Source organism: Hyla sarda, chromosome 4, assembly GCF_029499605.1.
Source record: "Hyla sarda isolate aHylSar1 chromosome 4, aHylSar1.hap1, whole genome shotgun sequence".
Classification (NCBI taxonomy): Eukaryota; Metazoa; Chordata; class Amphibia; order Anura; family Hylidae; genus Hyla; species Hyla sarda.
In genome coordinates this window covers 148,191,742-148,206,590 of record NC_079192.1, presented here as the reverse complement: position 1 = coordinate 148,206,590, position 14,849 = coordinate 148,191,742, and the positions used below count along the sequence as shown (strand labels likewise).

Sequence of the window (14,849 nt, the reverse complement as noted above, 5' to 3'; positions counted from 1 at the left end):
GATAAAGAATTTTGCGATTTCTCATTGACTTACAGCTAACATCTGGCCAAAAATGCACACAAAAAAAAAAGCAAGTAGAAACTTAGCCTAAGGGTGATTCGGTGCTCAGTAGCAGGGGCAATGCAAAGTATTACCTGTTATTTTTGCCGAAAAGAGTCCAGAGTTACATGCCATGCCACAGTGAAAAATTGTTCTGGAGTGGGTTGGAGAACATGACAGAGAGTTTGGGCCACCAAAGAGTTCATTTGGCCTCCATATTCTCCATATCTCAAACAGATTGAGCATCTCTGGGATTTGCAGGTAAACAAGTCCAATCCATAGATGTCCCACTTTATAACACACATGATGTGGTTCATGCTTCGACAGGGGACAGGTCAGAGCTGTTATGGCAGTATTGGACATGCACATTATTAGTTTTAATGTTATGGCTGATCTGTGTATATACTATTTTTTATCATATATTCTTTATTAGAGCATTTAATGGATCCAGTCTCTAGAGGACTCCCTGCCTTTATACATCACAAGTCCATTGATTTCCATGTGCCATGTTTCATGTTTCATTTCAAGTTATGTTACATATGTAGCGTTACATACCATTACATTTAAGAAAACCCTACAAATATCTTTTATAGATAAAATTAAATACAGTAACATTGAAAACAAAAAACTGTGTGAAGTTTCTTTATATTTTATTTTACAATATCTCACTAAATATATTTACATGACATGACTTTTGCCTCAGTGCAATACATTTTATGTTGCATAAGTACAAACTGTAGATTTTTTTTCTTAAAAAGAGACACTTGACTGAATTTGCAACTTAATATATAATGCAACATTTTCCCTGCCTGCGGCAATGCCTTTCTCCTCATGGTCCAGACAACACTCTGCTGCACACTCTTCAGACCAATATCCTTGGAATTCAGTACAAAGTTTCAAGCACATACACTCTGGGTAAATGATAGATGGACTTTATAGATCTTTACTATTCCTTTGCACCATACAAAAATACTGCATGTTTTACGGAAAATATCCCACTGCTGTAAGTGACAAGAAGCTGATGGTGTGAGCAAAACATGGGGAATGACATATCACAGAATCCCGAAATGTTTCATACAAATGTACAGAAAGTCTCTTCCCAAGGATGCTGTGTTATCACTGTTACTACTATGCAGAGAGATCCATTAAAGAACCGGAGTACATGGAAGAAGAAACTACTGTATAAGAGTAGACAATATTGAGTTCTAGAAGCGAGCTTTTTACAGTTTGTCTTCACAGTGATACCAGAAGGTTTGTGTAGAAGATGCATAAAATAGCCCCATCCTTTATTATATGAAAAGTAATGTCTCTATTCAGGAATGGAGTTATAAAATTACAAACCATTCAGCAACATACATAATAAATTGTTATGCCAAAAATAAAATAAAAAAAGCAACATTATGAGTAACATGTCAGCAAATCATTGAACGAATGGACCGCACAGAGACACACATTTATTTAACAAATACAACTTATTAACTGATAGATCATAACTCAACCAGGTCGGAAATTGGTAGGAAAACAATGATTACCAAAAATACCATGAGCTTGTTTCAGTTCAGGGTGTAGAGTTTGGCACTTTATGGGAACTAGTCCTTGCCCATTGTCATTCATATAAAAAAGAAGGTACACGTCTTCTTCAACACACCTTGCAAGTATAGTACTGGTGTACTAGCAAACATTGAAACATATTGAATAAACATTCCCACTGATGCACATGCATACACTATCAAATAACAACACCGTATCAATGTTTTGTGTTTGGACATAAAATAGTTCTGTTGGTTGGTTTCTCCCATGCTGCAGCACATTCTAGATCTCTTCTGGAGACCGGGTGTCTGATTTCAGTTTTACAAATTCCTTGGCAACTTCATCGTTGGAGCGCTGAGAAAGTATTCGCAGGATGGTCAGTCCGGTTTCATCCATGCAGATGTTTTTGGTCAGTGGGTACCAGGATGCACAGTTACCTTTCTCCACAATGCCTTTCAGCTGGATTACTGTCATTCCTAAAATGCGATCTTCCCTGGCAAAGCAGTAATCCTTCACACAAAGGTGAAGTTCATAGGCCGCTGGGCTTTCTTCATTGCTTAGAACGCTGGAGAAGGAAAAGGAGAGATGAATGAGATGTAAGAGCAAAATTTTAATTCTGCCTCAACTGGATTAATAACTGTATTGATTTAGCTGGTAAAAATATGAATTAATTTTTTATGAACAATTCTATCTTCCCTAATGAAAAAGCCTCGACTCCTGCTATTTCTTTGCCTTGTAGTGGTTTGCTATATTTTAATTCATTTTACTCCATAGGAATCTAGTGTATTTTTCTAAATTAATCTGCTGGTCACAGAGTCTTTATCAAAAGCCGCCATAGCAGCCTCTGGCACATTCACAGGTAGTGCTTACTGCTCCATACCGAAACATTCTAAGATTGTTTTATGTGTGATATAGCAGCACACAATGTAACTATGGTGTGTAGACACTTTATGTATCACTGTTTGATGCTCCTTTGAGTTATTGCATTCTCCTCTAGGAGCAATCCTACCAGGAAATAGCTTTGTAATAAGAAATGTGATGAAACACAGCACTATTTCTCTGCTCATTAATTCTATAATAATCCATAAGAAATATCCCCAATTTACTTCTATAAAATTGTATATAGGAGTATATAGCTTTCTATAGTAACTGTGTTGCATAGCCTTACCACAGCAATCTGTATTTATTCATGTGTAGAACAATTTATCACCCTTAATGAAGCATCCCTAAAGGAGCAATAAATCAAATCGACCCTCTAAAGAACACCTGAACATTTTCCCTGATGGTTAAACTCCAGATGAGTTGGAAAGACACATACGAGAAAAAAATATTGTGCCAAGGGACTTGTTATTGTGCCAAGGGACTGTCGCAAGGCGAATGTGGTGCTAATCTTCAAAAAGGGCTCTAGGTCTTCCCCAGGAAACTATAGACCGGTAAGTTTAACGTGCATTGTGGGTAAATTGTTTGAAGGACTTATAAGGGATTACATACAGGAATACATAGGGGATAATAGTATTATAAGTGATAGCCAGCATGGGTTCACTAAGGATAGAAGTTGTCAAACCAATCTAATTTACTTTTATGAAGATGTGAGTAGAAGCCTTGACAGAGGAATGGCTGTGGATATAGTGTTTCTGGATTTTGCTAAAGCGTTTGATACTGTCCCTCATAGATGTCTGACAGGTAAGTTAAGGTCTTTGGGTTTGGAAACTTTAGTTTGTAACTGGATTGAACACTGGCTCATGGATCGTACCCAGAGAGTGGTGGTCAATGATTCGTACTCTGATTGATCCTCGGTTATTAGTGGTGTACCCCAAGGTTCAGTACTGGGCCCGCTGTTGTTTAATTTATTCATCAATGATATAGAGGATGGCATTAACAGCTCTGTTTCTATCTTTGCAGATGACATCAAGCTTTGTAGCATGGCACAGTCTATAGAGGATGTGTATAGGTTACAAGATGACTTGGATAGACTAAGTGTCTGGGCATCCACTTGGCAAATGAGGTTCAATGTGGATAAATGTAAAGTTATGCATCTGGGTACTAATAACATGCATGCGTCGTATGTCTTAGGGGGGATTAAACTGGGAGAGTCACTGGTAGAGAAGGATCTGGGTGTACTTGTAGATCACAGACTACAGAATAGCATGCAATGTCAGGCTGCTGCTTCCAAGGCCGGCAGGATATTGTCATGTATAAAACGAGGCATGGACTCGAGGGACAGGGACATAATACTCCCCCTTTATAAAGCATTGATACGGCATCACCTTGAATATGCTGTTCAGTTTTGGGCACCAGTCTATAAAAGGGACACTGTGGAGCTGGAAAGGGTGCAGAGATGCGCGACTAAACAAATATGGGGCATGGAACATCTTAGCTATGAGGAGCGATTAAAGGAGTTACAATTGTTTAGTCTTGAGAAGAGACGTTTAAGGGGGATATGATAAATGTATATAAGTATATTAATGGCCCATACAAAAAATATGGAGAAAAACTGTTCCAGGTTAAACCCCCCCCCTCCCCCCCAAAGGACGAGGGGGCATTCCCTCCGTCTGGAGAAGAAAAGGTTTAGTCTCAAGGGGCGACACGCCTTCTTTACCATAAGAACTGTGAACTAATGGAACAGTCTACCTCAGGAACTGGTCACGGCAGGAAAAATTAACAGCTTTAAAACAGGGTTAGATACATTCCTGGAACAAAATAACATTAATGCTTATGAAGAAATATAAAATCCCATCCCTTCCCCAATATCGCGCCACATCCCTACCCTTCAATTCCCTGGTTGAACTTGATGGACATATGTCTTTTTTCAACCATACTAACTATGTAACTATGATGTGTGATGATACTGCAAGCATGCAGTTGCACACTTATGATGTAGTGTGGATTGGTAGCACTAATGATCTTGTATTATATGCAATGTGTTTGTATTTATTCAACGACCCAAAATCAAATTGAAAAGTGGTCTTCTATGGGGATGGGCTTCTAAAGAAAGTTGCCACTGTGCATAATGTACGGTGGACTGAAAATCTGTCACATAAAATCTGGTCTGGATAAGGGAGTAGTCTGCTTAAAGAGGTGGTCTTCTAACTATATGTGAATGGCCACTAGAGATGAGTGAATTTTTGTAAAATTTGATCTGAAATAATTTGTGGTGAATCTCTATTAAAAACAGCTATTTCCGGGATACAGAGAGCCTCAATAGGGGTGTAGAACACTTTGTCTTGCTGTAACACGCATAGGGAGTGTGCTGTGTTAGTGAAATAATACTGTTATTCAGTATGACATGCAGATTACAGGCATCGCTATTAGAATCCCTGCCACATAGCAGCACAATGACAGAGCCTGGCAATTGGAATGAGCAACTTTAAATCCTTTTTTTTAAGGACCCATTGGAGGGCAAGTCTGGTGCCAGCAGCAGTGGTAATTCCAGCTCCAACAGCTAGAGGGAGGTTGTGTGTTACCAGAGCTCCAGACTTCCAGGAACTAGGCCAAAGCCAGCAGAGTTTCCAACTAGCATCTTCCCAGCAGTGTGGCAGCCTCTCTGGGAGAGCTTCCGGCATGGAATGCCTGGCCTCCACTCCCCATTCTAGGCTGGCGGGGGGTGGAGAGCAGCCTGCTACAGCCAACATTCCAGGCTGTGGGAGAAGATCAAGCAGAGTCTGTAGCAATACAGGCTCTGCTTCCCAGGCAATGGCAGAGAAAAAGCAAAGCAAGAAAACTGTGGCTGATGTGGAGATGTGGGGGAACAGAGGGCCCAGGGAATCAACAGACATCTTCTGTTCCCGCATGACAGCGAGGTTCAAGGAATATGAAGCCTGCGGTAAAGAGCTTCATGCAGCAAGAGAAGACCTGAAGCTGGTAAGGAACCTCCATAACACTGGATCCAAAAAGAAGAGGTCAGATTTAAAAAAAAACGCATGGACTCTTTAAAGCTAGAAATTCAAAAGCTGGAGGAGAGGAGGCAAGAACTGGTGGAAAGCAGTGGTATCTTCAAGGAGAAGCTGCTAAACGAAAGCAGATTCGCCACCATGAAAACCCCAGGTAAGGAGGTTGTGGTGGAGGATGATGGGGAGAGTAGTAGTGGTGAAGATGAAGTGCTGTTGGTGAAGGAGCAGGTGGAGGCTATGGAAGATAGTCATGGCAGAGAAGATGGTGAAGTGGCTGGGGGAAGTGAGGGGGGTGCAGAAGCTAATACAGTGGCTAGCAATAGTGTGGCTGCTGGTGTCTGTGTCACCCCCATCCCTGCTTTTCCCCCCAGTGAAGATAATGGCAGTAAAGGTCGAGAAGGTGGTGAAGTGGCTGGGGGTAGTAAGGGGGGTTCAGCAGTGACTATTGATGCTGTGCCTGTTGGTGCCTGTGTCACCCCCACCCCCAGTTTTCCCCTCAGTGAGGATCACCTGGACGCAGCCCAGAGGGTTTCCCTGCCTTCCTCGGATGACAGTGAATATGAGTCAGATAGTAGCAGCGGTCTCCTGGAGGGTGGCCATTGTCATGCAGGAGTCCCCCACTCGTTTGAGAACTTTACCTTTGGTGACGAAATGGGTCCTGACAAGACTGGAAAAAAGGAAGGAAAAAACAAAAGAAAGAAGAAGTAACTAAGTTTGTTTTCTCCTCTTTCCAGCAGTCTGGACCTGCTGGTGAGTGGGTTCAGGCTGCTGGGCCCCCGAAACTGTCAGAACCCGTTTCTGAAGTGGAACTGGGGCAGCATGGGGGGTACAGTGGTGCGCTCAAGATGGCAGCGAGTGCTATAGGGGGTTCCGGAGTCCCCGCCGGGTGTCCTGTCCGTAGGGATGGGCAGGGCATACTCGGGGTCTCTACGCGTTCCCAAACTGGCTCAGGGGGCGGTCCCCTGAGCGGCTCTGGTGCTATGCGGCATCCCTCCGTGAGGGGGGGGGGGTGTCCTGGCACCGGGGTCTGTGTGCGAAATCACCCTTTCAGGGGGCGGTCCCCTGGGTGAAAAGGTTGGTGCTGGTCATGGTGCTGTGGGGCGGGAGTGCGCTCGGAGGGGCATCTCCCATCCAGGTCGATGGCGGCAGTGTCAAGAGAGGGGGAGGGGCAACCTGCGCCCATGCCAGAAGATGTCCCTGAGCCCGTGATGTCGGAGAGATCCAACAAGCCTGCTGCATCTAAACAGATGAGGACGGAGGACGGCCCAGCTAACAAAGGTGAAAGTGTAAATAAGAGCAGTGAATCTAATAAAGGGAAAATGGCCGCTGGGAGTAGAAGGAGTGATTGCAGTTTGCAAGTGATGGGTGCCAGCAGTATGGATAAGAGGAGTGCTAGTGGATCAAATAAGAGGGGTGCTGGTGGAGTGAATGAGAGGGGTGCAAGTGGTGTGAATGAGAGGGGTGCAAGTGGCGTGAATGAGAGGGGTGCAAGTGGCGTAAATGAGAGGGGTGCTAGTGGAGTGAATGAGAGGGGCCCTAGTGGAGTGAATGAGAGGGGTGCTAGTAGAGCGAATGAGAGGGGTGTTAGTGGAGTGAATTAGAGGGGTGTTTGTGATGCCAACAACAAGAAAATGGTTAGCGAGGATCTTGATGTGTTTGCAGGTTTGGGGTCTGGTCCGACTGCACCCCCGGTGGCGGCTGCTTCTCCAAGAAGCTATGCCAGCGTTGCTGCCATGGGATCTGGGGGGTCCCTGTCTTCATCTGGCTCTGGAAATGGTCAGTTGCAACAGCGCCTCCTAGAGGCTCTGCGTAGGGGAGATAGGTCAATCCAGGTAGAGGGGAGGGGTTCGGTTGACCTGTCTTTCTGGATAGAGAGACACGGGTTGGGGGCCTTCCGAGAGCAGAATGGGGAGGTGGTCTGGTCCCTCCCGACACCCGGGCCGGAGAATGGTTGTAGGAATGTGGTCCGCATGGTTTGGAGGGGCAAAGATGTGTGCCCATCTAGGGGTAAGGTGGTTGAGCTCCTCCTCAAGATGGAATTCAGGGCAAGTGACATCTTTGCCCTGATTCACCCCTATGGTACCTCCAAGTTCGACATCAGCTTCGTTCAGCCGGAGGGGCTGGAGCTCTTCTGATCGAACTATGAGGTGGTGAAGAGTGAGCCCGGCTGGCGTGATTTTGCCGTAAAGGCGGTTTCGCGCCAGACCCTAGTCAATAAAGTGACCGTTTTGACTCGTAACGAGTCGCTTACTTGTTATGATATCATGACCTGGCTTGGGAGGTACGGCGACGTGACGGACATGCCTAAAAAGAATTTAGATGAGTATGGGATCTGGTCTGGGGCCTGGACGTTTTCCGGCAAATTAAAGCGTTCGGGTAGCACTGTTGCCCACATCCCTTCGGCTGCTTTTCTTGGGAAAGACAGGATACAGGTCTTCTACCAGGGACAGCCCAAGGTCTGTCACAGGTGTGGCAGCCCCACCCACTTTAGTGCGGCCTGTACTGTACAGGTCTGTGCTATGTGTGGTGGGGTAGGTCATCTTGCCGCATCTTGTAGGCAGATCAGGTGCCACCTGTGTGGTGTCTTAGGGCACCCATTCAGTCGTTGTCTTAGCGCCTTTTCCCATGCAACGGTCGCCTCGGCCGGGGAGAGCGTTAATGTTGCCCCGGCTGGGGAGGGCTCGAGTGCAGGGCCGGGCAGAACAGGGTCAGTGAGGAGGAAAGATCCCGCTAAGCAAAGGCGGGAGGATAGCCGTAAAAGGGGTGTAGAACCGGAGGCGACTCCTGGTCCTGCTCCTGAGGTTAGTCCTGTAATCGCTGAGGCTCTGGAGGATGACGTTCTGGATGAGGAGATGAGGAGAATTTCCAATGAGGAAGGTGGTGGGGCCGTTCTTTCTGATTCCTCCCACTATGAAAGTGTGGATGAGGAGAGGGAGGAGAGGCCAAAAGTGAAGGGCAATAAAAAGGGGAAAAAGAGGAAGAAGAGGTCCGTGTCCTCTGTAAAGCCCTGGACTGCAGACCGGGTCCCGAGCGGAAGCCTACCGCCCCCCCCCCTCTGAGTGGCCTGTCTAACCGGTACAAGGAGCCCTCTTCATCTGGGGATGAAGGGGCCAAGAAAAGGCAAAAATGAGGGGGTTAAGGCCGTCTAACTCAATCACCAATGATGGCGTCCATTAATTGCGCCAGTATTAAGTCTGATACGGCTAGATTTGCAGCCTTTGATTTTCTCGGCCATGTTGAAGCCGACATTTTCTTTTTACAAAAGACCAGGTTGTCAGATCTTGCCTCCCTGGTTAAAGCCAGGAGAGAGTGGAGGCGTGGTCCCTCCCACTGGTCTCTTGCAGCTGAGCCGTATATTGGGTTGGCGGTCCTTTTTTTCGCAGCGGTTGAATGCTGACAGGTTATTGAGTTAGAAATGGGAAGGTGCCTGATCTTGGATGTCCTCATGAAGGGACAAGAGCTTCGGCTCATTAACATCTATGCCCCACAGACAAAGTGGGGGCGAAAGGATCTCTTTATGAGGATTAAGTCCTTCCTTTTTACGAGCTGACAGGTGATCTTTTGAGGGGATTTCAATAATGTCATGAGATCCCAAGATAGGAGAGGCTCCAATGATCGGTTGGCTTATGATAGCATAGCTCTCAATAGTATAGTTAGGGAAGCTCGCCTAGAGGATGCCCACATCCAGAGTCCCTCAGGCCACGGGGGTTTCACCTATCATCGAGGTAGCTGCAGGTCTAGAATAGATAGGTTTTATTTAAAGGAGGAAGCTGTCTCTTCTGCAGTGTCCGCGGTTGAGGTAGAGTTTTCCGACCACTGTTTGATTTCTTTTTCTTTGAATGTTTCAGAAACTCCTCTGATTGGCAAAGGTTACTGGAAGCTCAATTTGTCTCTCCTGGAGGAAGCAGAGATAAGACAGTCCTTTGAGGATTTTCTTCAGTCAGGTATCTTTGCTGGGCCTTTGTAGTAATAAGCTAGAGTGGTGGGAGATGTTCAAGAAGCGGGTTGTGGGGTTCTTCCGCGAGCCTCAGGTCCCTGAACAGGTACCGGCTGTATCGGGGTCTGAGGAGGAAACTCGAACTCCTTGTCTCGACTGGAGGTAGCCAGGAGGATATCTCCAGAGTGAAATCCTTGCTGATGAAGTGTCAGTATGATAGGCACACATCTTTGGTTTTTGAGAGGGATTTTGGGAGGTACCGCTCGCCCGACCCTTACAGAAACTGCAAGATGTCAGTGAGTAGTAAGTTCATTCCGGGACTAGTTGATAGTACAGGATCCTTGAATCGGTCCAGATCAGGGTGGTTGTCAAATCCTTCTACTCATACCTCTTGGGAAGGAAGGATCTAAATCGAGACAGGATGTCGGTTTTCCTGAATGAAACCGTTCCTGAGCCAGGGGTAGACCCCTCTCTTGGCGTTTTGGTTGAGGAAATCAGGGAAGAGGAAGTGAGACTGGCGATCAAGGGGCTTGCCCCTAAGAAGTCGCCAGGTCCGGATGGCTTAACATCTGAGTGGTACAGGACCTTTAAGGAGTCTTTAGCTCCCCTCTTGACCGAGGTCTTTAATGAGTGTCTTTCATCGGGTACTCTGCCAAAGTCAATGAGGAGGTCAGCCCTGATTCTTCTGTCCAAGGGTAAAGATCCAAGCCGTATTGAGAACTGGAGGCCCATAGCTCTTCTCAATGTGGATAAGAAGCTTCTGGCCAAAATACTGTTTAATCGCTTGGTCAAGTTTGCACCTCGGCTCCTTTCGGGGGCTCAGCATGGCACCGTTCCAGGCCATAGCACCTCAAATGCTGTTCTCGGTGTCCGGGAAGCAGTGGAGCGGGCTATGGCTGGCCTTTGGAAGGGGTACATGCTGTCCTTGGATCAGGCCAAAGCATTTGATCGGGTGAACCATGAGTACCTCTGGTCTGTCCTTCTGAGATATGGCTTACCGGGTAACTTTGTGAATTGGCTTGTGACTTTATATGCAGGGGCAGAGAGTTTCCCGTTTGTGAACGGGTGGTCTGGCCGCTCTTTTGAGGTGGGGTCCGGAGTCCATCAGGGTTGTCCTTTGTGCCCGCTTTTATACGTGTTAGCGATCGATCCCTTCGTCCGGAGGGTAGATCGCGGTCCGTTGGCAGGAGTCAGGATTAGTTTGGCGGAGCCGGGTGTCACCCAGAGAGTGGTGGCGTACACTGATGATGTCACCATTTTCGTGTCCTCGAGAGAGGATGTCGATGTGATGATGTCGGAGGTGGAGCGCTACTCGGAGGCCGGGATAAGTGTGAAAGTCCCTGGCTGGGAGGGGGGGATCCCACGCTTGATCTCCCGGACACCCTTCCACAGCCCCAGGACTCGGCAAAAATTCTGGGGCATCACTTTCGGCCAGGATGATTATCCCTCCAAAAACTGGTCAACCAGTGGAAGAGTTGGTCTTTGACCCTCAGGGAAAGGGTACACCTGATCAAATCGTACCTGCTTCCTTTGTTTATCTATCTGGGCAGTGTATGTATTTTGCCAGAGGCTTACTACACTAGGATCTACAGCCTGTTTTTCCAACTGTTGTGGGGGAACAGGATGAACCTAGTCAAGAGGGAGGTTACGTACCGCACGAGGAGACTAGGGGGTTTATCTATGGTAAAAACTGTGGTGTTCATAACGAACACCTTTTTGAAAGCTAACATCTCTAACCTCTGGTCAGAGAGGGCTCCTCCTTGGGTACTCTCCTGCAGGGAATGGTTTTGGCCTTTCTTCCAGGAATGGGAGACAGGAGGGCGAGTGAAGGACCTCCGTATGCCCCATGGGCATCTTCCGGCTTATGTTCCCCCGACTCTGAAGGTGTTACATCGTTGGGGTCTGGGAGTGTGGGAGATTCCTTGACAAATGAGTCATGTTGATCCACTTCCAGAAGCCTCTGACGCTCAGGGACTGCCCAGGTCGGGATCTAGAGGTGGGGTTGTATCTTTTAAACATGAAAAGGATCCCCCTGAAGTTTTGGGACTTGGCCTGGCGCTGCTTTCAGGGGAAACTATATGTGAGGGAAAACTTGAAGTACAGGAACTCTGATGACCGGAATTGTCCCCAAGAAGAGTGTAGGGGCAGGCTGGAAAGCATGGACCACTTCCTGCTTTATTGTCCCTTTAATATAGGGGTCTACAACCGGGTGGGCACTTCCATCGGCTGGAGTCAACTTGCCGGCCTTGCTTATTCTGAGTGGGCTTATGGGGCATTCAAAAACCTGGGTGGCCGAGATCGGGGCACTTTGTTTCTAGTCAGTTTAGTGGTTAGGTACTACACGTGGAATGCACGGTGTCTACTCAGCAGAAGGTCCTCTCCGAGGTGGAGGTGTGTAGGAACATCACTGGTGACCTTGGGAAGATCAGGTTTTGGAGTATGGCAGTCTTGGTACCAGTAGGGCATCTCTCCTATGGAGAAGATTTTCTTTTGATGTGCCCTAGGTACTAGACCTTTTGGGTAGAGTACCTTTATTTTGGTTAGGGGCAGTGTTATAGGGATAGAGATAGGGTGAGAGCAGGGTTAGTTTTAATGGAGGGATAGAATTAGGGACAATTGTAGGGGAAAATTAGGGGAAGAGTTCATTTTTTATTTATCAAGTCTGCCATCCTTCTTCCTGGTGGTGGGCTAATGCATGCACACGTTAGCTTTTTGTTTTGTTTTAGGTTGACATGGTATGAAGGGCTTACAGGCAACCAAACTTGGGCATAAAGTAGGTTGTGTTTTTGTGTGTATAAGTTTGTGTATAAGTTGGTTGGGAGGAGTGCTAGGTGGGGTGGTGTATATGTGTGCAGTTGAGTGACCTGACATGGGTCAGGTAAGGACTGGGCTTATGTGAACTGTATGGACACTATGACTCTGACCCATGTACAGGAGGTGTGGGGGGAGGGGACAGTTTTAGTGTAGGGTTTTTCTATGTGTTTTCTATTGTTTTGTAAGTTTCTGCTGTATATATTATACTATATTTATAATTACATTTATATTATATTTATGTTAGATTGTAGAGGAAGGAAAAAATATTAATATGTATATTTTGTTTTGTATGTTATGCATTATAGTAGATAAGGCAGTCGGGCCAGATGTTATATTAATATGTGTGCGGTGTCACAAATATTTTTATGATCATCTGTTATGAGTTATAGCTGTAATGTAGATAGTTGTCGGCACTTCGTCAACAGGTGGTGCGCGTGGATGAGGTAACCAGGTGTGGACTGGGGGGGTCCCGGCGCTCACCGGGTGATGCGATGGGTCAGGTTTGTTTGTTGTGGTTAGTCTTGGCGGGACGCGTTTCGGAGGTGTGTGCCTTCCTCTGCTGTCTCTGAGGCGGCGGAGGGGGGCGTGCATCGCCGGGGCGCATCATGTTGGGATGGACTGCAGCGGGTGAATTTCATTTGTTGCATCATTTGGTGAGTGCTGGGACCTTCTTTTTCCACACATGAGTTATAGCTGGACAGTGCAAAATTTTATTTTAGTTACATAAACTAATATATTATTTAAAAAATAATAATAATAATAAAAAAAAATATAAAATTAAAATTAAAAATTATTATTATTTATTTTTTATTTTTTTCAGTTAAAGCCGGTAGTGCTAACTTTTATGTTTACATAAGCCAACTTGGGCTATTTTTATGTTCTTTTTTGGTATGTTTGGGTGTGAGGATTAGTTTAGTATTTCAGCAAAGCTGGGCTGGCCGGTTAGGCAAGGTTTTTGTTCTTGTAATTATGTTATAGCTGGTTACGCTTATTTCGTTTTGTTTTCTGTATTGTATAAGTTTTTGTATTTTATAATAAAAAGAGTTCCAGCTCCAATAGTGTATAATTGCTGTGTATAAGTTGCTGCAGTGAAAAAGCTTTTAATGCTTCTTCCCTCCTGTGAAGAAGCATTAAAAAGCCATAGAGAAAAATGTAAAATATGTAAAAAAAAAACAGATAAAAGCCACAAAAATAGAGATAGAAAGACTCGTTGCCAAAGAGAGTAAAACTAGCCCCCAAATTTTCTTTAACTATATAAATAGCAAAAAGGTCAAAAATGAAAGTGTAGGCCCTTTAAAACACGATGAGGAAGAAATTATAGACGGGGATCAGGAAAAAGCAAATATATTAAACCAATTCTCCACTGTATTCACCAAGGAAAATTAAATGTCAGGTGAAATACAGCTAGATAACGTAAACTCCCCAGTACAGGTCACCTGTCTAACCCAGGAAGAAGTACAGTGCCTATAATAAAATCTAAATAGACAAATCACCAGGCCTAGATGGCATTCACCCCCATGTTCTAAAGGAATTAAGTAATGAAATAGAGAGACCCCTATTTTTAATATTCAAGGACTATATAGTGACAGGGAGGGTTCCCCAGGACTGAAGCATAGCAAATGTGGTGCCAATATTTAAAAAGGGGTCAAAAGGTGCCCCCGGAAATTATAGACCTGTTAGTTTAACCTTGGTTGTGTAAATTGTTTGAGGGATTTCCAAGAGATGCTCTTAAGTATAACCTGTGTGTACATAGGTGGTGTACCATTTTGTTCCTGTTAAAGTCTTAAGGGCCTAGTTACTGTGAAAGGCCAGCCAACAGTACACACCTGCTAGTGTTATAGACAAATACTGTTTTAAGTGTAATCGAGCGCATTGTACTCCCCTCATAAGTGCATACCACATACATACATACATACATACATCTAAGTGGTCTACCATTTTGTTCCTGTTAAAGTCTTAAGGGCCTAGTTACTGTGAAAGGCCAGCCAAAAGTACACACCTGCTGCTGTTCTAGATAAATACTGTTTTTAGCGTAGTGGAGCGTATTGTACTCTCCTCATATCTGCACTAAGTATGTAAGGCAGAGAAGTGCCAGGACGTGCACAGAGGAGTGGCAGAGGCCTAAATTCATCAGGCGAAGGAAGTAATCATAGCAGACAAGGGGCGAGTGGCAGCAGGAGTTGCAGCGAGAGGAATGAGCTCCTGGTATCCAGAAGGGGCTTCATCATCATCAGGAGAAGAGGGTGGCAGGTTGCCCGTGAGGCAGCAGTTGAGCCAGCAAGGTGGTAGCATGGTTGAGAGTGTGCATGGTGGCAGCAGTGGGAAGTCTGGAGCCAAACATGCCAGGGCTAGACCACCTGCTTCGCAGCAGCCTACCTGCCCGGGAGGTAGTGGAACAGGTGTCCCTCGAGTCGGCAGCAGAAGCAGTCAGTCAGTGCGGACTGTTGGGGGGAAAATTGGCTACTTAGCAGTTTTTTATCAAGTATCCGGAGGATGATGACACGGCCACATGCAATTAAAAAAAATATCTTTAATCTTTTCAATTTTGAGGCCCTTTGTTCTGGTCAGGCTGCCGCCACCTCCAGGCTGTGTCATTCTGTCACCATATGGTCTCCCCTTACTGCTGCCGACTCCAGGCT

General features: G+C 45.7%; 1 protein-coding gene across 1 annotated transcript in view; it reads right to left on the bottom strand.

Annotated features, from left to right (window-relative positions):
* Positions 1-672: 672 nt before the first annotated feature.
* UNC13C (unc-13 homolog C) overlaps positions 673-14,849 on the bottom strand; it is a 627,474-nt gene continuing 613,297 nt past the window's right edge. Inside the window, exon 34 of the mRNA XM_056572349.1 lies at positions 673-2,134. Coding sequence (XP_056428324.1) covers positions 1,852-2,134 — 283 coding nt within the window. The 3' untranslated portion in view covers positions 673-1,851. The remainder of the gene's footprint in view (positions 2,135-14,849) is intronic.